This window comes from Rhineura floridana, chromosome 6 (assembly GCF_030035675.1).
Source record: "Rhineura floridana isolate rRhiFlo1 chromosome 6, rRhiFlo1.hap2, whole genome shotgun sequence".
NCBI lineage: Eukaryota > Metazoa > Chordata > Lepidosauria > Squamata > Rhineuridae > Rhineura > Rhineura floridana.
The window spans coordinates 46,999,851-47,024,322 of NC_084485.1; the positions used below are offsets into that span (position 1 = coordinate 46,999,851).

Sequence of the window (24,472 nt, forward strand, 5' to 3'; positions counted from 1 at the left end):
CAGTGTGGTGAGAGCTATTCATGCAATCTAATGCACATGAACGGCTTAAAATGTGATTGCCACAATGTGGTACAACTCAGTGCCCTCTATGGAGAGCCATATCATGTAAACTAACCCTCTCTCCTTGTTCAAATACATGAGAGGTTGCAAGCTGGTGAAGATGTAACATTAACTACAGTTTTGTGATGGGGAATTCCCCTTGAAGTCTCATGTTCTTTCCCACTACACCTCCCTTACCTCTAGTTGGGAGGTACATTTTACCTTTGCTAATCATGTTTTGGTTTCTGGAGTTTAGGAGTAGTCTTAAAAGTGATTGACGTTGATCAAATGTAGACTAGGATTGAGGGTGGATTCACATGAGAGTGGCAGGAGCCCTTCATCTTATGGTTCTCTTCAACTAGCACTAGCTTTGAGTGCTATGTTAAGAATAGAGACTAGTTCATATAGGCATGAGAAACATCAGTGTGAATTAGTCTATTCTCATATTTAGCCCATAGAGATCAACAGCTATTCCCCAATTATATTGCAACTGTCCCTTTAATACTTCAGGAAAATGGCTGCTTGTTACTGCTAGGTGTTATCTATGAATGTGAGTGATAAAGGAGTTTTCCCACAAAATCCCATATACAGAAGGGATCATGTGGACTTCATGGCAGTTGTGGACCCATGGCAGAAGTGCTGTGGTGTCCCACAGAATTCCATCTAGTCCCCCATGCTCTTTAATGTCTATATGAAGCTGCTGGGTGAGGTCATCAGAGTGTTTGGAATGAAATGTCATCAGCTCTGTTTCTTTTCATCATCTAAGTCAGGTGAGCCTATGTAGGTGTTGGACTGATGTCAGGATACAGTAATGCAATGGTTGAGGGCTAAAAAAAACTGAAGATGAGTTCTGTCAAGATGGAGGCACTGTGGGTGGGTGGTTCCCATGTCTGGGAATTAGCTGTGCAGCCTGTTGTGGATAAGTTTGCACTGTCCTTGGCAATAGAGGCTTAGGTGGCCTTAGTGGCACAGAGTGCCTTTTTTCAGCTTTGGTTGTCTCACCAACAATGATCATTCCTGGGCAAGGGTAGTTTGGCCACAGTGATCCGTGCTCTGGTAACCTCCTGATTGTATTGCTCTAATAAGTTGTACATGGGGCTGCCCTTTAAGAAGACTCAAAGCTTCAATTAATGCAAATGCAACTGCTAGAATATTAACCAGTACAGCCAGATGGAATCGCTTTACAACAGTTCTAAAGGAATGACACTGGTTGCTTATTCACTTCTGAGCCCAGTTCAAACTGTTGGTGCTTACCTTGAAAGCCCTAAATAGTTTGGGCTCAGAAGTGAATCAGCAACCTGTGTAATTCCTTTAGATTTTTAAATACCTGAAAGAGTGCCTATCCCTTTTCCAGCCTTCTTATACTTTGGGATCTTTTGAGGAACCTCTTCTCCATGATCCACCATCAGGGAAGCTAGTTATGTTGAGATGCAGACTAGAGCTTCAGGGTGTGGTAGCACCCTGATTGTGGAATGCCCTTCCAAGTATGACTGGTGCCAACATTGTCACCAGTGTGGCGCCAGACTAAAACTTATTTATTTGCCTGGGCATTTTAAGTTGATGGTTATATAGCCTGACTGTTGTTGTCCACTGACTTGTTTTGAGTGGTATATTTTATTGTTTTAGCATTGTGTATTATTATTTGATTTATATTCTGTACCCTGATATTTGTATAGATGAAGGATGGGCTATAAATATTTTTAATAAATAAAAAGTAGACTGTAAAATAGACTGAACCCAGAATAATCTCCTAAATTATTAAAGCCCATTAGTAGTAACATTGTAATCTTGAGCCCTACTAACCCACTCTTAATGGATGATTCAAGTTACCTTTTGCAAAAGTAGGATGACTCTAATGATTTATTCCTCTGCTTGGCTACATAAATAAAAGTCTTGTATAACATGCATGGCACAATCCCTGACAAACCCATCAGTAGTGGGAAACAGTGGTGTCTAGATGGTTTGGCTTGGGTTTGGTCAATGTGGTTCAAATACTTGCTGTTATAGATATGCTGTTTTCTCTCAGTGTGAATTTTCTATCTGTAAAATAAGACTGCCTTACAGTGTTATGAGGATAAGTGAGATCATTTTTGTGCAGCAAATTTGCATATTATAATTGTGGTATAGAATAGACATAATCAATAGCAACAGAAACAACTAAAAAATCTGACATGTATTTCCTGTGTCTCAGAGAGACAGTGGAGACTCAAAACTGATAGCCTAACATCTTGCATGTCTACTTGCCTCCGCGTCATCAAAAAAACATGGTAAAAGCCATCAGCCAGAAGCTAGAGCGCTATATCACCAATTTGACCTCGCTATTTCCTGAAGCAGTGGTGCTGATCGCTGGTGATTTCAATGCCAGAATAGGCTTGAACGATAGGGCTTTATACGCCTATTTTCATGAAATTCCCTCACTTGCAGACGAAGCACTCAATCTACCAGTTAGACAATCCAAAGATTCAGGCTGCAACTATGCCGGTTACTGTCTGCTCCAAATGCTACACAGTTTGAATCTGGCTATGGTGAATGGCTCGGTGGACGGCGATCGAAGCGGTGAGTTCACCTACCTCTCTGGATCGGTAGCATCTGTCATAGATTTTCTCATTGTATCTTCTCACCTTCTGAGTGCAGTATATAGTTGTACTGTTGGCAAAAGCACAGAGAGTGACCACCTCCCACTGATCTTATCCCTTTGCTGTGACAATGTGTTCCCTCGTGCTGACTGGCTCCCGGCTGTGGAACCAGATTATCTGATAAGAACCGCTCGTGTCAAATGGTCAACTAAAATAGAGAAGGACATAAAAGGAACACTAAACTCAGCTAGATGTCTTCGCCAGCGTGAGACTATCCTGACTGCGACCTCCGGGGAAACTCTACTCACAATGTACCAAGATCTGATCGCAGATCTCCAAAAATGTTTAATTCCCAAGCTTGCGACAAGGCCACGTACCCTATTATACAACTCCAAACCCTTGTATGATCGAGAATGCCTCGACCTCAAAAAACTCCTAATCACAAAATACAGAGCTTATAGAGACAAAGACCTCTCTGCACTGCCTACCGACTGCCTAGCATTGGAGAAGAGTTACACACTACTGATCAAGGCAAAAAAAAGATTGGCTCAGACTCAGCACTGGCAATCTCTAATCCAGGCCTCAAGGGCCAAAGATGCGGCCTCCTTCTTGCGGCTTGTGGCCAGGGGCTGGCTCAAATCGCCCTCCAGCCTGGACTACTATATCTCTGTGCAATCCTGGGAAATGTACATTTATAATACTTACTCAAGGGGTCAGAACTGAACCCAATATGCAGCGAATTCGCTAAACAACTTCCCCGACTGGCCTCCAGTTTCTGTAAAGGAAGTCTCTTCACTAATCACAAAGCTGAAACCGGGCAAGTCACCAGGGCACGATAACATCCCCTCTGAAATATTCAAATCTAACATGGAGTGGTGGGCTCCAGTCCTGGCAGCCCTTTTCATGAGTATCGACCGCACTGCCTGCATCACCGAAGACTGGGGTTTAGCTACTATTATCCCAATCCACAAAAAAGGCACCTGATCCGATCCAGCTAACTACAGACCAATCAGCTTACTAAACATCGTCAGTAAATTATACGCCACTCACTTACTGGAAAAATTACAAAGCTGGCTGGATCAGGAAAACATCTTGGCAGACGAACAAGCCGGATTCAGAGTGGAGCGCTCCACCATGGAGCATGTATTGGTTCTCCAACACCTGGTGGAAAAATACCCATCTAAAAAGGGGGGGGTCCCTTTACATGGCCTTTATAGACTTCAAGACTGCCTTTGATCTCATCCCCAGGGACAAGCTCTGGGAAAAATTTGAGACCACAAACATAAACAGACGTCTTTTAGCCTCCATACGATGCCTCTATGAAAACACCAAATTACACATTAGATGCAACAACGCTGGTCACCTGACCAAGCCAATTCCCACCTATAAGGGCGTTAAGCAGGGCTGCGTCCTAGCCCCTACCCTATTCAACTTTTACATAAATTCCCTGGTCTGATCCCTGGCGCAGGTCTCATCCCATCCCCCCACTCTCGCGAACAAACCCGTTTATACTACTCTACGCGGACGACGCAGTACTTATCTCATTATCAAGCACTGGCCTGCGACGACTGCTGCAGGCACTTGCAGACCACTGCTCCAAGGAACTACTAGTTATCAACCAGGTCAAGACAAAGGTACTAGTGTTCACCAGGAAAAAGGTAAAACACTGTTGGTACCTCAATGGACTTCCAATTGAACAGATTTCCTCATATCGGTACCTGGGAGTGACCTTCCACTCTTCTGGAGCATGGCACCTTCATGCCAAGAACGCCATCATCAACGCGCAGAGGAACTCGAAGGCACTCCTTTCATTTTTCTATACCAAGGGAGAGCAACACGTTCCTTCCGCTATACAAGTCTTTGCGGCGAAAGTCATTCCCCAAATGTTATATGGTCTACTCCAAATCCTCTTCCTTCGAACCTGTTCAAACTAAATTTTTGAGATCCATAATGGGTATTCCATCATGTGTGTCCAACAACATCTTGTGTCTCGAAGCTGGATTACCTACAATAGAGGCTCGTATATGGATGCTTAAGGCTAGGTTTTGGCTAAAACTGAGGTTTTCCCATGTGGGACTGGCCCCCCTTGTGCTCTCAGATCTATATCAATCTAACTGGCAAAAAACACTAATTAGGAAATTCTCAAGTCTAGGTTTCTCCCTCCCTCCCATCTCCGTTAGGCCTGTCCAAAACGAGGCAGGTTATCCACCAACGTATCCTAGATGTAGAACTCCAGAATCACCGCTCCCTGGTAGCGACCAACCCTGGCCCTTTTCATACCACTGGGGCTTTTGCCCCTGCGCATTATCTAAGCTCTCTTTCCACTGCTAGGCTCAGAAAGGCATTGACGCTGGCAAAGTTTAATGTACTTCCGTCAGCACTTCTAGATGGCAGATACCATAAGATTCCTTTAGCTGAGTGCCTATGCTCTTGTGGTGCGGGCATAGTGGAAACCGCAGGCCATGTACTTTTAGCTTGTCCTTTTTATCATGATCTGAGGTTCCCCAGTCCATCATAATAGGTAATTTAGACTGAATCCAAACACCTTTGCATTTCCCACTTCCCTAATGCTATGAGAAGTTTTTGCACTGACTTGAACTGTTACCACATGAGCATAGGAGTATGCGTACAGCCTTTTGATATGCTGTAAAAATCAGTGTAAAGTTTAGGGGTTCTCTAACTGGGACCACTGTTTCAGGATCACTGTGGCCCACTATCAAGCATGACAGAAAGCTGTTTGCACTGCATTGAACATTCTCTTGTTCAGGCTCCAATCTGTCTCTTTGTTTCTGACAAATGACTGTATTTCCAAACTCCCCTGTGAAAACCCTTCCTTGCTGACGGCTCTTTAACCCAGTCTGCTCAATAGATGCCCCACCACTACCTCGCCTTTTGCACAGTCTGTCTCTTAGTGCTGCTTCACGTTCTTCAAGATGCTGAAAAGAACTCCCTGCTGTATCAGTGTTAAAGGCAACACTCCGATTATATTATTCCTGTAAAATGAACAGCTAGAAAATCTCAGCGATCTGATGGAGGCTTATCTCTCCCTATATACTATGAATTGGCTAGAGAAGGGTTGGGTGGGAACGGGATCTGCCTGCTAAAATGAAAAATAAAAGCAATCAATTGCACTGATGAGAACTTTGATTTTTCTTGCCCCTTTTTGTTGGTTATCACTTCTTTTTCCAACCCTCATCTTTCTTACCCTGCAATTTCCTCTTATTTCCAAGCCCACTCTTAAATCCCTGGGAGAACCAACAGGGTCACTCTCCTCATCCATTTCCTGATTTAAGTTTTCCACCAGGGTGACCAAGGCTATTTCTAACCCAAAACCAGGCCGGAAACTAGACTGGAACAGATCCAAATAATTTTTTTTTTTTACAATAATTTTTATTCAAATTTTCATAAAACATACAAAACAAAATCATAAAACATTCAAAGACAAAAAACAAAACAAAACAAAAATGATTAAACAAAAAAATAAAATGTTGACTTCCCATTTGTCGCAGATCAAATCAGTTGTAGGTCTACAATATATAACAATCCTGTCTCTTAAATTATATTATAAAATCACTTTCCTCCAGTAGTTATCTTAATTAATCATCAAATCTCATAAACATTACTTTATTCTTTCCACAAAAAGTCAAAGAGAGGTTTCAATTCTTTAAGAAATATATCTATCAATTTTTCTCCAAATAAACATGTCGATTAATCCATCTCGTTAATAATAATAATAATCTTATTGTCATAACCATAGTCCAAATAAACATATCGATTAATCCATCTCATCAAAATCTGTTAGGTCCAATAATTTCAATAGCCATTATTCCATTATCCATATTAATTCCATCTTCCATCTTCAATAGTCCTGTTAAATCCAGTAATTTCAGTGTCCAATCTTCCATTATCAGTATTCCATAATAATCTTGCTGTCATAGCCATAGTCATATAATAAGAGTCTGATGGGAATTTCCTCTATCCCAAATATTTTCTTGCCATCAATTCTGAATAAGTTGCTGAAATATTGTTGTAAAGTCATATCTGTGTTCTTCTTTTTTACAAAATGCACTGGCTCATCTCTTGAGAGTTTTTCCATTGTCACATGGCTGCAGTTAATTCCATAGATTTTCTCTATATCAAGCTCCATCACGTCATTCCAGTCCAGAAGATTATCCAAGCCATTGATAACTTTATCTCTAATATCTTCATTAATTTCTTCAGAGATAACGTTAAATTCCAAACAGTAGATTTTATTTCTAATATCCATAAACTCCAGATCTTTTTCCAATTCCACATTTGTTCCAATCTCCAGGGCTTGTATCTTCCCTTTATTTTTTCTTTTCTCATCTCTGATCTCATTCTCCTCTCTCACAGGATCCCCTATTTCTTTAAACTCCTGCGTCATTTTGCTCAGTTCAATTTTCAGCTCCTTACTGCCCTGTCGCAGGGTTTGTTTCGTTATCTCAATCTCATCCATTATTTTCTGAAACATAATTACTTCCAGATTCTCAGCCACTTTCTTGATTGCCATTTTTAAAACCACGAAAACAAAACAAAACAAAAATAAAGAAGAACCACTTCTTATTTCAGCAACAATTGGGTTAATATTCCAGGCTTGATGACATCACAGTATAAACAGAGCAGCCTGCCTTATCTCTCTATGTTCAAGAACACAAAACAAATTTAGTTCCCAGCATCAAAACAGTTAGTGGCGTCGTGAAGAAGCAGATTCGTCAAAATAAAATAGACCAAAAAGAGAATAGTCCCAGACAATATAATGTTCCTCGGAATAGAAATCCCTTTTCTGTTTATATCTTTAGAATGCACTTCCAGGACAGCTTTTTGCAATAGAAACAGAGATAAGCTGTTAATTTCATGAATAACAGAGAAGACTTATAGCTAACCCAGAAGTTCTTTAAAGCTGATTCATTTGACAAATCTCTTTTTGCCGCAACAATTTAAACCAAGTAAAAAAAATAATAGAAAGAAGGGTGCTTGCCTGTTAGTCCGTTTTCTCTTTGAAGAAAAGATAAACATATCACATTAATCAGATAGAGCTTGTTCGGAAGTCCGTCCGGCATTGCTGGCTGGACCTTTTCTCATAAATTAATGAAATCCAGTCCTCCCAACAAAAACAGGCTTTTGAGGTTGATCTCTATGTTTCTCCCTGCCCGGGAGAAATTTCATCAGTCAAAAAAAAATGTTCTGACTGATTTATATCTGAATAAGCTTCTTTTGAGGCGGGAGCCCGTCTCAAAAGCAGGCACAAGTGAAGTCACCCTTCCCGGAAGTCGAACAGATCCAAATAATGAGTGTCATCCAAAAGTGCCTGGAGTTGAAACCACTCACTCCAATACCTTGCTCAAGGATGGTTAAGTGGACACTGGGAAAACTTTTCCAAAACAGTGAGATCCAAGCCAGATTTCTTCAACAAAGTGTTAACTACTGCCTCTTGCAAAATGGGAGGGACCCAGCTCACCCTCAAGGAGATATTAGCAACCATTGAGGGCCAAACTGGCAGCTCCACATTCTCAGGCTGCACCAACTGAAAAGAATGGCATCCTAGTCATTGAGCAACTTTATCTGCAAAATGTAAGCAATTTGGTTAAGGTGGGACTCTGAGAGCCTTTACCACTTTGAATAGCTCTGTGGGCTGACACTGTGCAGATGTAATGGTAGTGGGGAAATACACTACCTTCACTGCCACAGAAAAGGCCCTAAAATGGGCAGCAGGCTGAGCTGGATTGTTTGCTGAATGTTCTGTCAATTGTGCTCTAGCTGTTGACCCAATTGTTGCATTGCCCTCAGCTCTTCAGAATGTCAAAGAGCCAACATGGCACAATGATTTGACCAAGGATGCTTGGGAGTGATAACCTGGGCTGTGGAGTCGGTATGTCAAACCTTCGACTCTGACTCCTCTATTTTCCTACTTTCCGACTCTGACTCCTTCATAAATGGCAAATGTATATTAATTTTTCTACTGTCTGACTCCGACTCCTTCATAAATGGCAAATGTATATTAATGTATTAATATTAATTATTTTGTAGTCGGAGTCAGTACATTTCTACTGACTCCACCCAAAATTGCTTCCAACTCTGACTCCGACTCAGACTCCACCCAAAATTGCTTCAGACTCCAACTCCACGACTCCAACTCCACAGCCCTGGTGAAAACACTGACGGTCTGAGTCATGTCCTTAGGCAGAGGCCAGGATTTCAGCAGGACCATCATGCCCAAACTGTGGGAAAGTCCCCTGGAGACATCAGGAAATTATCCAGACCCAGAGGCAGGCTAGCAGGGGTCAAATTCCAGTAGGGCAAAGTCAATGAGCAGAAGTCAGGTTCCAACAGAGCAAGGTCAACTAAAGCAGAGTTTGGGTCTTAAGAAACCAAAGTGGACAGCACTTTGGATAGCTTCAAATAGTCTCTATGTTAGAAGTCAGATACAGCAAGTTTGAATGTGGTTCCAACAGCCAACAAACCTAGACTGAGCCTTATATAAAGCTAGATCTCCCTCTGAGTAATTAACACCATCTCTGATAACTGAAGCATCTACACTTAAAGGGACCCAGCCTGTCTTTATGAACTGTTGACTCTAGTGGTACAAGGGAGTCTGGTTTTGCTGTGGCTTCTGAACTGGAATCTGAACATAGCAACATGACCCATTTGGGTTGAAGAGATGGTGGCACCATGGGCGCTTCTGGTGCTGGAATTTCTAAGAAGGCACGGATATCTACAGCCAATTCTGAAGGCAACTCTTCCTCCCAGTCTGAGGTTTCCTCAGGCTACACAATCTCTCCCCCCAAGGATGAGAAGATGGAGCTTGTGTCATGACATATTGCTAATCATATAAAATATTAGTAAAAATCAAACAATGCCTGCTCAGCAGACATACATGTAAACATGCTAAATTTAAATTAGTGGGACACACTTCCATGTATCATGTTTATTACAGACTGTCAGCTAAGGATGCCCTACATTGTGGATGAATAATCTGGACTCTATTCTGCCCCAGCTAACAGCTTCTTAACATAGACTCAGTGGCATGTTTGCTTCTCCTATTGCTTCCTCATGGAACCCAAGGTAGTGTGCATGTGGTTTCCAGCCAGCCTCCCATCCCCAAGCAGTGACCAGACCCAGACCCAGACCTGATCAGCTTTAGCAATGTGATGGCCTGGTGTGCCATCTGTTTTTTGTCAAAGCATCAGGTCTCTGACACTCATCAGCCCCAGTGCTCTGCACATCACTTCTAACCACAGCTGCTTTCAACAGAGATCATGGACTATGTAACAAATGGCATTTGTCTGCATGGTTATAAAACATCTAGCATGGCATGGCTTCTAGCATGGCAGGAGAGGCTGTTCATGAAAATAAACATGTGTGGGCCCAAAGCAATCTCCTCCCCTTTGTATCAGCACCCTACTCTTCAACTAGATGTCAAGAAGAGAAAAGAACACATCAACATTTGTGGTTATACCTCAACTGGTAAATTTCCTCCTCACGTTGAGCTGTCATAATGAGAACGTGGTGTATGCAGGTTATTTATAGAAACTAAGTTTATTTTATCACCAATGCAGCAGGATGTGGTCTAACTACTGGCCTCACTCCCTTTGCCTTAACGAAGAGAACATTAACTTTCTTCATATCTCACAATCAGTGGGGATGAAAGGAGAAAAATCTGACAGGTGCAAAGAAGACAGTAGAAAAGTAGCACATAAGACATTTAATCCTTTAAAAAATTTAAAACGTTTCAAAACTTAACAATGCATCCATCAAGTCATTCACTGAAATATGCATCAGGTACAATCTACCTAGAAATGCTGCTACACATCCTCTGTTAATTTAGCTGGGTTGACGTGGGACTCCAACACAACCCCAACTGAAATTAATTGGATGGAGGGAGTCGCAATAGTAGTGCTTGTTGAACAGAACCCACTGAATACTTACAATACAATCCTATGTGTGTTTACTCAGGAATAAATCCAACATAGCCCCAGGTTATAGTCTGAAGGCACATGAGACCACCACCTTACTGAAGCTAAGCAGGTCTGGGTCTAGTCTGTGCCTGGATGAAAAACCACATGGGAACCACCTGGATTCCACCTTGGGTTCTATGATGAAAGATAGGAGGGATATAATTATAATAACTAAATAATAAATTGTATTTATCGTGGCTTTCTTGCAGATAACTGTGTGTAGGATTCTAATCTTAATTCAGCCACAGTCTTAGAGATGCCTACTTGAATGGCTATTTTTTTATACTTGGACTAGTTTTGGTCTGTCACTGGAACTTAATAGCTCCAATCAACAAAGACCACAACTGAATATTGAAAGCAATACAATGTTGATTCCTGAGGAAGTATCCGTGGCCCTGACCTTGTGCTACTAAAGGTTTTATTACAGGTTAGATACTGTAAGTGAACAACAATTAAATCACGGTGCCTTAATTTCATCATTATACCAAACCACAGTTTAGAACCCAATGCCATGGTGTGAGCTTCAAAACTTACAAAAGGAAACCCATGGGTTAGAGCTACTTGTCTCCTTTCATTTTCAGCAATCAACCTTTTAAATTTGTAAGTTCATTTCTGTATCTATAGTGCAGCAGCTTCTGGAGGTGGAGTGATGGCTGTAACTGTGATAAACCAATTCAGATATCATGATAAATGATAGTTTGCAAATCTACTTCAAACACAGTTTCTGATTCTGGGTGGCCAGCTGACCACAAGGCATAGTTTGTCAATTTATCCCAAACCATAGTCAAACTTCCTCAACATTTCAGATGTTTCCCTTATGTGCAACTAACTCCAACACAGTAAGTACTTTTAAAGTTTGTTCTGTTATGGGATATCAATATTTAGTTTAGATTTTCCCCCATATTATGATTATATGGAGAAGGAACCACAACTTTCTATGTATTTTGACAACAACAAATTTTGGTTCTGATTTGCACACTTCTAACTGTTTTCAGCTTTCTATCACTATACAAAAAAATAAGAAAACTACTGATCATCTAGTAATTGGAAGTGATAACTCTTAACATCATGAAAAACAGACATCATGAAACAAAAATGGAGGTAAAGGTTAATTCTCTGCATATGAGTATGTCAAATTAAACATAACTGCACATATGCATGGGGTTAAAAGCTCCATTTCTGAAAACACTTACCACATGCTGCAAATAGTTACTCCTGTGCAGTCCCATGGACCTCAGTGGAAGGCAATCTAATGACTAAAGCAACAGGGTTGGGAGTTAGGGGAAACAAAGAATCCATACCAAGCTTTGCCAGTGAATCATTTATTCATTTATTTATTTGTTCCTTAACCCATCCTACATTTAGGGCAGCTAGAGTCACATGGGTTCTCACTGTCCTTCTGATAATTATTTATTTATTTGTATTTAGTGTTCTGAAGATTCCTTGGATAAGAGGCACTAATGAGCAGCAGCACTTGATCTCTTTATTTAAAAACACAACTATACCAGATAATTCCCTCTTTCTCCTTGTTAATCCTATCTGATAATGTATATTTGTGACCGTAGCTGTTGTGTCAAAGTATATTGGGTTGGTGGAGAATCCAAAGTACAGGAATACATTTCAAACAACTTTTCTTTGCATCGTAAACTTCTAGCAATTAAAATCTTCCTCATGCATTGAAGATATAAATCAGTATCATATTCACATAATAAATACTACCAAAGGTTGGGCAAAGATACAGAGAACAGTACATATTATCTTAAATGAAAAGGGTTGCCAGTTAACAGACTAGGAACACCGTCTGTCACAAAAGGAGGATGCAACTACCGTTTCTCTTGCCATTCTCATCACCTAGTCCCTTTGCCCACTCCTAGTGTGACAAAAGAAGATTCTTTCTTGTTACATTAGGCAAAAGAGGATGGTGACTACAAGATGAGGGGCTGGGGGAGCAAGGCAGAAGAAGCCTCGGTTGCATCCCCCTTCTCAGCTCTGTGGCTGTTGAAAGAGGCAAGAAACTTCCCTGGGTTGCAACCTGGCAACTCTACAAACAGAAGCACACTAAGAGTTCTGCTACCCCCCCCCGCCTTGGATTGGGTATATGTGAGGTTTGGCACAAGGTCATATGTTTTTCTACGGTTTGGTTCATACCATCCAGCTTTTATATATTATATACATACACACATGCCTTTTTGGCTATGTACTGTGCATTTAATACTGAAGCTTACAGGCACTACCTTTGGACGGCATGAAGCTGCCTTGCTTGCGAACATGGGTTTTGACATATTGAACATTGTAACATTTTTGGAGCGAGAGGTTGTGCAACAGTAACATGGAGACAGTTCACTTCACTGTGGTGTTTTACACAGCTCGGTGGAATGCATAAATAGAAGGTGTTAACGGAGGCAAATTTTGAAACCTGTTCTGTTCATCGGATTTCATTTTCCCACTTGTGCATGCACAGCTTCCATTGATGCCACTTAAGAACTGCAACATATGCAGTGCTTTTTTTGGTAAAAAGATGAGGTCTTGGTTCTCATACCTTGATAAAAGTGTTGTGAGTGCCAGCACAAAATGGTTGCCACGGGCAGCAAAAAAAAGAGGTGCCAGTAATCCATATCAATGAGTACCATCACACACACACACAGAGTACTGAACATATGTAACTGGGACAGATGTTATCAAGCCATGAACACTTGTTGGAAGTATTGGAAGTACATGTCAATGGAAAATAATGGCTGATTTGCCCTCTCCTGAGGGTCTGAAGATCATTTAAACCATGAATGGAAATTCTGATGGCTTTGGAGAAGATGTCTGACAGAAAGGTAGAACAGTTTACAGTTTTGGCTTAAAAGAGAAAGGCAATTCACTTCCTCGACAGCTTTTCTGCTGCTCAGAGCCTTAGGGATACATCATGCTTCCAGACGCCTTCACTTAAAATGAAACACTCGCCGTTCACAAACGGTTGAGAAACTCATGACTGCTTCAGACTTCTTTGCTTTTTTCTTTTCATTTTCATTACATGGGGGAAACAAATCTTAATATCCCTATGCTACGCTTACAGCACACTAAGCCCTCTTCTTATCTTCTTGCAGCTCAGTCCTGATTTATTGTCATGATGCTGCATTTGTAAAACAGAACCATAAAGTAAGGAAGAGAACATTTCCCAAGGACTACTCCAAAATAAATTATTTCAGATGTGTGGAAGCTGCTTAATAAATCCCACTATTCTTGTTTCTTTGGGTATTTTAGAAACTGATTTATAAGTGCAATATCTCCTCTCAAAAATGAGACAATCAACGCAGGATAAAATTATAATGTTATGAAAATAGGGGTCAGGCACTGAGGCTGCGCTTTAAATTAAACTGAGGGGGAAAATATCTTTCATATGAAATTGACTCTTTTGTCTCAGAAATGAATGTTTTAATCAACTAAGCTGAAGAGGAGCCCTAACGTAATGTTTGATTTCATACAAAGGTGCCTGTTGGTTTTGAGATAGCCATGACAAGAACAGGGACATGCTGAATTCCCTCATTTTAAATATATACACAAAGACAGGTCTACCACAAATTTATGGGATGGTAGTGTGAGGGTGGGGCTAAGCTTTTCCCAGTTCCTGCACTATTGTCTCCTATAAAGTCTACTTGCTTTCCAGGTCCTGTGCTCACATCAGAAAAATCAAATGGCTTTTAGCAAAGAGGTTTGTATACCTGCCACTATATTAACTGAGCAAAAATTGTTACATCTGTATCCCACCTTTCCTCTGAAAAGCAATGTTATCCTCTCAAAGATCTGGTTCAGATGCACCACCAAACCATCATTTGCATTAGCCATAGCTTCAGTTCTAAACCACGATTTGTGTTATGGATGTACAGACAAATCATCCTTTATGTGACTTACCTCTTCCCCTCCCATCTTCATCGAGAATCACCAGATGACATACAAACAACAACCTCCAAGGGCAAAGCAAGAGCCGAAACAATAGTTTGTTGATTTATATGTAACACCAAGCCACAATTTGCCTGAACTGTGGTTTGCCAATCAACTTCAAACCATGGATTCAGATCTTGGATTCAAGTCCACTTACAAACTATGGTTTGTCATATGGCAGTGATTCAAGCATCACAAACCACAATTTGGCTTTGCAGTGCATGGTTTAGCATTATGTTTGACCCACTCTAAAAAACACTATGAAGGAGATTAGGCTGAGAAATTAGTGATTTGTTCAAAGCCAAACAGTAAACTTCATAGTTTGATGAGACTTTGAACTTTCCACATCCAAGGTAATACTGGAGCCACTATACTAAAATGCTCATCAGATGTTAATGATATATATCTTTTAGATGCCAATTAATTATTTTTTATTTGCTCAACCATTTGGAAGCATTTAATTTCTGACTGATTTTCTTCATGATTCATCTAAAATGGACAGAATTTTTAATTACTTCATGTAAACTGCATTGGGAACCTTATTGATGGAAAGGTGGGATATAAATGTTTTAAATAAATAAAATGAGGCATCCAAGGAAGTTAATGATGAAGGAAATAATGTGTAGTCATCTGATAGGACTGCATAGTAATTTCCATACTGCTCATAAAACCACGACTGAAGTTAATGCAATATGGGATTTTATTTTTATTTTATCTTTGCTTCCCATGACAATTCACCTTTGCTCTGGGCAACCACTTCAGAATTCTCTCCCAGACCTAGATCCTGATATTTTATGCAAAAGAACATCATGGACCTTCTTAACATATCACAATAATCAAAAGGCAGTGATTTAAATTATTATGAGCATAACAACAGGCTAGCAGATTGTGGGATGGACTCTGCTTCCTCAGAGTTTCCATCAGTTCAAATGGATTATTTATTTACTCTACTTCTACCCTGTCTTTCCATTCTAAAATGGACTCAATCAAAGCTGGTGCTTTGAGGGAGGAAAATAACAGGCAGCTCCTCTGTCTTTTCTGAGCCCCTATTTGCTTTCTTCTCTTTCTTTCTACTTCCTCGCCTTTTTTTTCCTTTTACCCCTTCCTGGCTTCTAAGCTGGCCCTACATAAGGGTGAAGGTAGACAATATAACACCCAATCATTTCTAAGAAAAGGCAAGTTTTCTCTGTCCTTGGGCCCATGCAGGCTCACACACATAGTACTAAACCATGATTTACCATTATGTGCAGACACTGCTTCTGTTACTGGGATGAGGTACAACAAGTGTCCATGGTCAGGAGAAACCCTGATTTTGCTTCAGCCAGTTAGGCACTGGTAAATGGGAGATGATAGAATGAGAGTATGAGTTTTCCTGCCTGGACCACTTCCCTATTCCACATCCTTGTGTAAACAAAAGGAAAAGATGAAGGACGGACTCTAGCAAAGGTTTTAAAAATAATTAAGCTGTATGGATGTTTGCAGACATAAAGCTAGGTGGTCCAACACTGGATGCAAACTTTAACCTACAGAAATGTTCACTTCCACCAACATAAAGTAACTTGGATGGATGTGATGGTATTTATATTCCCACTAAATTATATCAACAAAACAATGAGGAGGCTGGGGAAGATCTCTCTCTGTTTCGACTGATCAAGCCAAAGCAGACAAGAAGAATAAAGCACGTACATGCAAGTCCCAAAAGGCTCAAATCAATATGTATGACATTATATACACAAAGAGTGAAACATAAAACCACCACATGAATACATCTTGGTTATTAGCAAGAACTTTATAAAAAAAAAAGACAGGGAATTTCAAACCAAAAAGTGAATAGAAAAGAATTATGAGTGTGGCTATACAAATGACAATAGAGGAATTAAGTGTACAACTTAAGTTCTGAGATCTAGTCCCCTAAGGAGGTAAATTGGTGGTAACTCACTTTATTCAATTCCCCTATAAGACATCCTTACTCATGAATGTACTTCTAAACTCAGTCGTTTTCATAATGAAAATAAGTGATACAAAACAGTGTACTTTTTATTGGGCCAGCAGAATGGAAAGGCTCAGTTATACAATGGAGGTTCTTAATATACGCCAAAAGACTCTGCATACAAGTAAAATTTTTCATTCTGCATAGTCAGGGGTATTATGAATACAAAAGCTGTCAGTTCCGAAGCAGAATCTGACCTAGTAAAAGGCATCACCTTGGCTACATTGTATTCTATTAACTGGAACCAACCTAACAGGACTTCAGGGTACCAAAGAGGATGCTAATGGTACATACCCAAGGTGTAAAATGTAACACAAGTAGAAAGGAAATGGTTACTCACAGTAGGTAGCTGACTAGAGAGAAGGTGTCCATCTTGGCTCAACATGTTAGAGACCATGATGGCTGGAAGGTCCATATTCTGGTAGGAATATGCTGGTATCAGGCTATTTGGAGGGAGACTGTGGCACAATGAATGATATCCAGTTTCATGATCCACCAAGTGAAGAAGGGAAGGGTCTGGGAGGTTAGGAGGAGTAATGGGAGGGATTTCATAATCTTCATTATTCTCATTCTGACCATTGTATGTCTAAAATAAAATTGAAAAAAGAAGACATTCTTACAAAGCAGTTCTCATGTTACATTTGTCCGAAGGCTTAATTAATAGCCCCAGATATGCAATCTGCCCACAGTTACTTCCTTCTGCAAAAGCTATTATAAGAACACACATAATTTCAATGAATTCTTTACAGTAATAACATTACAAAGAATACAAAATACAAGAATAGAATTATTTGAGTGGGGCATGACAACCTCACACCATGCCTGTTTACTGGAAAGTATGTCTTAAGTAAATGTGCATGGAATTTGCAGCCTGAGGAGGAGTATGTTTAGACACAGAAAACTGCTTACAAGGCAAAACATTAGAGACCCATTAGTTCACACAACCAGTTGGATGACAGCAAGACCAGTTAGTTGATCAACCACTTGGTTGATCAAGTTTGGGGTGATACATCTATGCTTTACAGTTTTAAAATTGATCTAACATTGTACCAATGAAAGTCTCATGGTACTATAAAGCTCCTTTAGCTCCAAGAATGAATATTGAAGGAAGTCTGTAACAAGGGAACAAAATGCAATGAGTTCCACTATAAAGAGAAAGCTTCTTGAAATATTTCACAATTTTATATCTATATTAATGTAACAAAGTTTTTCTGAGATTTCCTGGTGCAAAATGCTAAATTGTTCAGGGCACCTTATTTCAGAGATGACCTGTGATTTAATACTGAACTTAAGACCACAAATAAAGGTCATGTGCCCAAATGGTACCTAGTATTCATTGTTTCTGAACAGTAGGACAGAGTAACCCGTGAGAAACTAGGAGTTTGAAATGGAGAGGTGAGGGCAGAGAGGCACAAGATCTCCTAGTTAATTATGAAGTTCCTACTTAATAGTGGTCTAAAGCTCTTCTGGAAAACATACTTTTCTGGTAATATTGCAGAGCAGCTCACCAAAAAGGCTCTTTTTAACTACTTATTTCCTTTCCCCTATAAAGCATATGAATCCAATCATCTTATTAATATCATTTGCACTTTTCTGTTAGTTCTATGCAATTCAAGGTCAAAGAATTGTTTGAATCACAATGCTTTTCAATGAACTACTAAAGTTTTATGGAAACTGAATCAAAATTAGGATCAAAGTTATAGACATCAAAATCAAATTAGACCCTATCCAACCAACACAGTAAGAATGCATGCCAGCAAGTATACATACACAACATACATACTCATTCTCTTTCTACATTTTTAAACAGATACTATGAGAGGCAAAGCCATAAGTATCAGACAAAACTTAGATACAATCCAGCACTCAAATGGCTGTGCTTAACCTAATTAATTCTGATGGGATTGGGCATATGTAACTGCATGCAGGATGTCATCCCTTTGCCCTAATCAATTGCCCTGTCATTTCTCTAATATGCATGCAGCACTGTTGTACAAAAAGAGAGTCCCATCCATTTCAAATGAGGTAGATCCACATGAGATGAGGATCTACTACATCCATTTAAAAATAAATGGAGCACCATTTGCAAGTGGGGTAACTAAGTTTCCATATCAAAGTTCCTATGCCCATAAAATATAGCTGGATGAGTACATTTCTGTTTAGAAGGAATCCATAAAGATTATGATGCAATGAAATATTACCACACAGGGTGGGTCAAACGTCTGAATAATTCCACACAAAATTAAAGAAATCCCACTTTGACTACATCGCATGTGCTTTGCTGCAGGTGTTAGGTTGAGTCTGAAGTTTGGCATAAGTTGCATTCTTTTTTATACAGTAGATATTACAAGCATATATTTTAATTTACTCAAATATGCTCCAGTGAAAACCTCTGTATGTAATTCCAGTGCATACACCAAGCTTCTTTGTGGGCAAGCTTCTCTACTGACAACAATGTTGGGGACCAGTGGTGGCTCGTGAGGCTAGATGGAATAGATGGAATAGCTGAAGCTGCTGAATGGCAATTGATGGGGTGGGAATAATTTCCACCCACACCTTTAGAAGCACCAGGAGATATGCAAACACATTATTGTTGACCAGACAGTCTCCTTAGCACAGATGTCAGCAGAGGCAGATATCCAATCAGCAGTTATGCACTTGCAGAGTGTTGGCTGCAGTGTCCCTTTCCTCCACTGATGTCTCCCAGTTTTTAAAGGTATGACTGCCAACCAGGAGTTGCCAGCAGTTTCACCTAGCAAACCACCTCACCAGCCATTGCTGCTTGGACACACTGACATGTAGTGGGAATGTACATCTCCTCCCCCAACAAAATGCCCCTGACATGGAGGGCAAAAGAAGCTGCTTCATACTTGGGAGCTCAGTGTATGGATTCTGCAACTTAAGATGGCCCTGGATCTCTCCCTCAGCCCCACCCCTTTTTTCTATTTCATCATTACTTATTCCATCAAGGAGACCACATGAAAAATGTTGACAGAGAGAACAGAGAACGTTTGCATGCACCCCCAGTTGAGTGCAGACATTTGTATTTGTGTAAGGGCAATGGGGAAACCAAGAACATCATTTTAACCTACATAAGTCAAATGAAATCAATGGATTTATCACCCATCCCCTACCCCCACCCTCAGCTATATGCTCTGGCATCTTAAAGCATAACACAGTCTCTCATAAGCCTGATCCTGACTTTCCTTTTGATCTGCTGCCATTACATTGATGATGAGAATGAGCAATGCGAACTGAATCCTGTTTATCCTAACATTTGGGAAGGGGTGAATTGCTATTTTATGACACATTTTGAGAATCCCGTTCCGTGCCCGGTACTTGCCGGGCAAAGGGGCGAGTTTGTGGCTGCAGCCGAAGCTCAGGCCACCATCAAGGGTGTGTGTGTGTGCACGCAGCACCGGCGTGACACGCAGAAAGGAGGCGGGGCAGCTGAAGGCCATTTAAGGCCACTCCACCAGCCTCCCGCCCTCCTTTGAATTTTGGCGGTGGCGAGGCTTTTTGGTGCGGCAAGGCCTGCAGCGCTGTGAGGCCTTCCAGCGCCGGCAACTGCTGCGAGGCTCCCAGCTCGGCAGCCTTGAGGCCTCACAACAGCGGTGGTGAGGCCTTCTGACCGCGGGAGGCCTAACGGCGGCGGCGGCGAGGCCTTCTGAGAGCGTGCGTGGCGCCTTCAGCACACGTGGAGCTGTCCCTGGCCTTTCCTTAGGCCAGGCCTTTGCGTGCAGCGGCGGCGGCGAGGCGCAGCGGCGAGGCACGGCAGCGACTCTGGGAGTGGCACAGCAGGCACTCAGGCCAGGACATTTAAATTTGTTTTTGTGAGCTCTTGCTGGGGGGGGAGGCTAGCGCTAAGGGACGGTCAAGCCGGCCTCAGGCCCCCACCGCCGACTTTAGCAGAATAGTAGCATAAGTAAAGCTGGGGTGGTGGTAACATAGGTAAAGCCTGGGTGGTAGCTGCACAGGTAAAGCCTGGGCGGTAGCAGCGCAGGTAAAGCCTGGGTGGTAGCAGCACAGGTAAAGCCTGGGCGGTAGTAGCTCAGGTAAAGCCTGGGCGGTAGCTGCATGGGTAAAGCCTGCGTGGTAGCAACGCAGGTAAAGCCTGGGCCGTAGGAGCGCAGGTACAGCCGGGTGGTGTGTGTGTGTTTGGTGCACTGAGTGGGGCAGCTACATAAAGGGGAATTTTATCCTACCTAAATGTCCCATGTGTATGTCTCAAGGATGTACCTGTACAAGGATGTACCTTGTACCTGCTTGCAGATGCCTCAACAGTGGAACAGAGCCAATGCATTTCATCTGCTGTTATTGCTAGGATTATTTTACCATTTACAGGGATCTCGGACCCTGGAGATGGAGGATTGTAGCTCAGTAACAGATCACTTGCTTTGCATGCAGAGGGTTCCCAGGTTCAGCCCTCAGTCCCCTTTCCCATTACAGAAAGTGAAATAGGAATAGACTCCTTTTCTTGATACTGAAGTTTATTTTTAGTTTAAATTAAATGTTACTTTTCATTTACCAATTACCCAGAGAGGTAATGGGCTATCGGACAGCCATCTGTGGGGATGCTTTTATTAAGGGATGTACTGAGAAGGCCATTCCTCTTCCACACTGTTTTTGCAAACCAGGAAAGTTCAGAGAGGGGCAACATTTGCCTGCACTCCCGCACCCTCCTGCTGCCCGTGGCCGCTATTTGTTTGTGCAGAATACCCTAAAGATGCTCTGTCATAATGTAGCAGCCATTTGGATGGGAGCAATGCTATGTAATTACAAAGAGCAGAGGCTTTTTGAGGAGGGCGGGTGGCAGCCGGAGATAGAAAGGAGGCTGCAGGAGCCAGTAAGGATCCCAGTTAGTGCTGCAACTTCACCTCCAAAACTACCTCAACTCCAAAATGCAAAGGGAACTCATCCCCTCTTTTTCACTGTTAAGCTTCTCCTCCCCAAATACGTTCTTCAAAACCCAAGTAAAAATATACAAACCTTTCCATCAGTTAAGTCCCATACACCTCAGTCCTAAAACCCATTTAATCTGCGATATTCTGAGTAACCATACATAGGATTCTGCTGTATGTGTGCAATCACATGCACCCTCCCGTGGGAAGAGGTAACAATATACTCAGGGGGATTTTCTCATAAGTAAGTATGCATAGAATTGGTCCAATTCATATTTTTCTGAGTAAATTATTTAAACATAATGGAATTCTTTTCAGCAATCATGTGCAGGCTGCACATTTGCTTGCATCTTCTCTTTAGCTAGTTTACAAACTGGTCTGTGGATAAGGTGGCCACCTTTTTTACAGGCCACTAGTCCTGTGCTTTTAAGAGTCATTTGAAATGCAGACATTAGAAGATGACATTGCTCAACTCCATGCCATCTAATAACTGCTGAATACGAACCTGCAATTAAAGGCACAACAACAGGCTAGAAGGATATGTGGGGCCAGGGCCCCTCAAAGGAGTGGGAAGCAGCCCCCAGCAGAGGCTGCTCAAGAAAAGTGTCCCTTCCCAGCTAAGCTCGAGGTGCTATGGACCTTGCTTGCAGACTGCCCAGTAATGGGGAGACTCGTTTTATTAGGCAGGTTTTTCTTTATTATGCGATTTTTCTGGATCCTATACGGTGGCCCCCGGCTTGCCCTTATGGCCAGCAAACTTAAATCAGTCTTAGGTATGGACACACTGGTCCAGAGGAGAATTGATAAAGACATACAGTTGGGCAGGGTTATTGGCCCCTTCCCATCATCCCCTACCTCTGCTCTCACAATCCCCCCCCCCGTATAGTGCCCAAAGGGGCAGTGGGCGAAGTCTACCTGATTCACCATCCGTCATACAAGTGGGGTCAGTCAGTGATGGCTTCATACCAGATAGTCTATGCACAGTGCACTACACTTCATTCAATATAGTGCGCACCTGTGGCAGAGATGCCTTATGGGCAAGTGTGGCAGCTAATCTGCCGGCATTGCCAGCTGTTACACACGGTGGATTTTGAGCTGCTGAGTTTTGCCTTTTAGGTCAACTATGCAGCAGAGCATTACCTATGGGCTGCTGTATTCTTGCATGGAGCACTTCAGCCCCTTCTTGGAAAGGACAGCCAGGAGACGAGAGGGCTCAGAAGCGGTGGGGCACTATTTTCATGATTTACAGTTCTCGGGTAGGGCAGACTTTGGGTGCATGTTAGCGCTTGATGGCACAGTTTATAGCGTAGCTATGAACTGGGGGGTTCTTTTGGCAGCTGGGAAAATGGAGGATCCTGCCCCAGTGTTCACCTTCCAGGGTATTAAAATTGACTTTTGGACCCAGGGCTGCAAGCTGCCTGGGAAAAGCTTGAACTGTTGCAGATCAAGATCCTGGAGTTTTCAGGGGCTGGGAAAGTGTTTGCTTTCTGCCCTTCAGGTATTGGGGGCCTTCTGTGGTGGGGTTTATGGTGCCATAACAGGGATTTCACAGCCTTACCACAGGTTCAGGGTTTTGGCTGCCTTATGCGCCAACCTGCAGTGTGGCCCCCTCCTTTCCTGCAGTGCATCAATGGTGTTTCAGTTAGAGGAAGGACCGACTCTGCTAGTCCCATACCGCATACTGGGAGATGGGGGAGGGGAGTCAGAGATGGCCATATGCCTATCTGCTGCCCCAGCATGCTCACCAGCTATCAGAGGGCAGGAGGGGATTCCTGGGAGTTAGGGGCTGGCAGGGGCTATGCAAAGTGTGGCCTATTCCTATGAATCACGTCCTGGAATTCATCACGGATGGTAGGAGTAAAGCTTGTCTGTCAGTGTGTCACTAGGGAGGTTGGCAGGGGGCCTTTGGGACCATTCAGACGGCTTGGGATATGTCATGTGCTGGCTGGCTGGCCCATGCACACCCCCATACCCCTTATCCTCATCATCCGTGTTCACCTGACCCGCCAGGGATTGTAGATCAGGGAGGTGCCCTGTGACCATCATGCTTCAAAGCTCAGCAGTTGCATGCAGCGGCCCTCGCACTTAATTTTGGAGCCTTCCGGATGGGGGGTGGGGGTGTTTGGGTCCAGGTCAGACTTCCCTGCGAGCCATCCTGTGGTCCGAAGTTTGTTTCCAGGCAGACCAGGGGTACAAGAGTCACTCCATTATTTTATCCTGCCCCAGGACTGGACACTTCCCCATGAGGACATCATAGTGTCTTTGGCCTGAAGCTACAGGCCTAGTGTCTGATATTCAGGGGGAGGGATCTTCCCTCATAAAGTTTCGGTCTAGTGTCGCAGTGGCTGGGAGCAGACCCATGTGGGTTATGGGACATGCTTCTCCGGAATTGGGGTTCCCTACCCGGCAGTGGGATTGCCTACCTGGGACGGTCTATTTGGTTTTGTATATGCAGGTGCAGGCCGTCAGGAGGTGGAAGAAGGGGGCGCATGAATACATTCACCCCTGGGGCAAGTCTGAAGGTCCGGGACCCAACTGTTCACGATTGTTTCTGTTTTTGGCAGGTTGCTGGATGGGGATGGAGCAGATGCGCAGCCTACTCTGCAGCCATGGCATGATCTTATAGGCTGGCCTTAGGGCCGCAAATGCACATTGGTTCACAGCTGGGCCTCTGATGGTGGGCCACGGTTTGGTGGCTGGGTCGACAGAGTATGCGCTGGGATGGTCTCCTACCCATGTTGTTCCAGCAGGGTTCAGGGTGGAAGGTTCTGCAGGTGGTGGTCAGTCCCCTGGGTGGGAATGACCTTGGTTACTGAAGGGCAAGGCCCTCAGTGGCAGGCATGTGAGGACATGCAGTTGAGGCCACGATAGCCTCTGGTCGTCTGCTGTGGTTGGACATGGAGGGCAAGGCCCTCAGTGGCAGGCATGTGAGGACATGCAGTTGCGGCCACGATAGCCTCTGGTTGTCTGCTGTGGTCAGACAGGGAGGGCAAGGCCCTCAGTGGCAGGCATGTGAGGACATGCAGTTGAGGCCACAGTAGCCTCAGGTCGTCTGCTGTGGTC

The 24,472-nt window shown here is 42.7% G+C and overlaps 1 protein-coding gene across 10 annotated transcripts in view; it reads right to left on the reverse strand.

Annotated features, from left to right (window-relative positions):
* The window catches only part of TOX2 (TOX high mobility group box family member 2), a 351,224-nt gene that overhangs the window by 143,068 nt on the left and 183,684 nt on the right, over window positions 1-24,472 (reverse strand). For 8 of the 10 annotated variants that reach the window (XM_061631668.1, XM_061631663.1, XM_061631661.1 and 5 more), the window contains 2 exons: window positions 16,849-17,094; window positions 11,785-11,847 (listed from right to left, as the gene is read on the reverse strand). In XM_061631668.1, coding sequence (XP_061487652.1) covers window positions 11,785-11,847; window positions 16,849-17,094 — 309 coding nt within the window. The remainder of the gene's footprint in view (window positions 1-11,784; window positions 11,848-16,848; window positions 17,095-24,472) is intronic. The other 2 variants (XM_061631670.1, XM_061631664.1) reach the window with 1 other exon arrangement.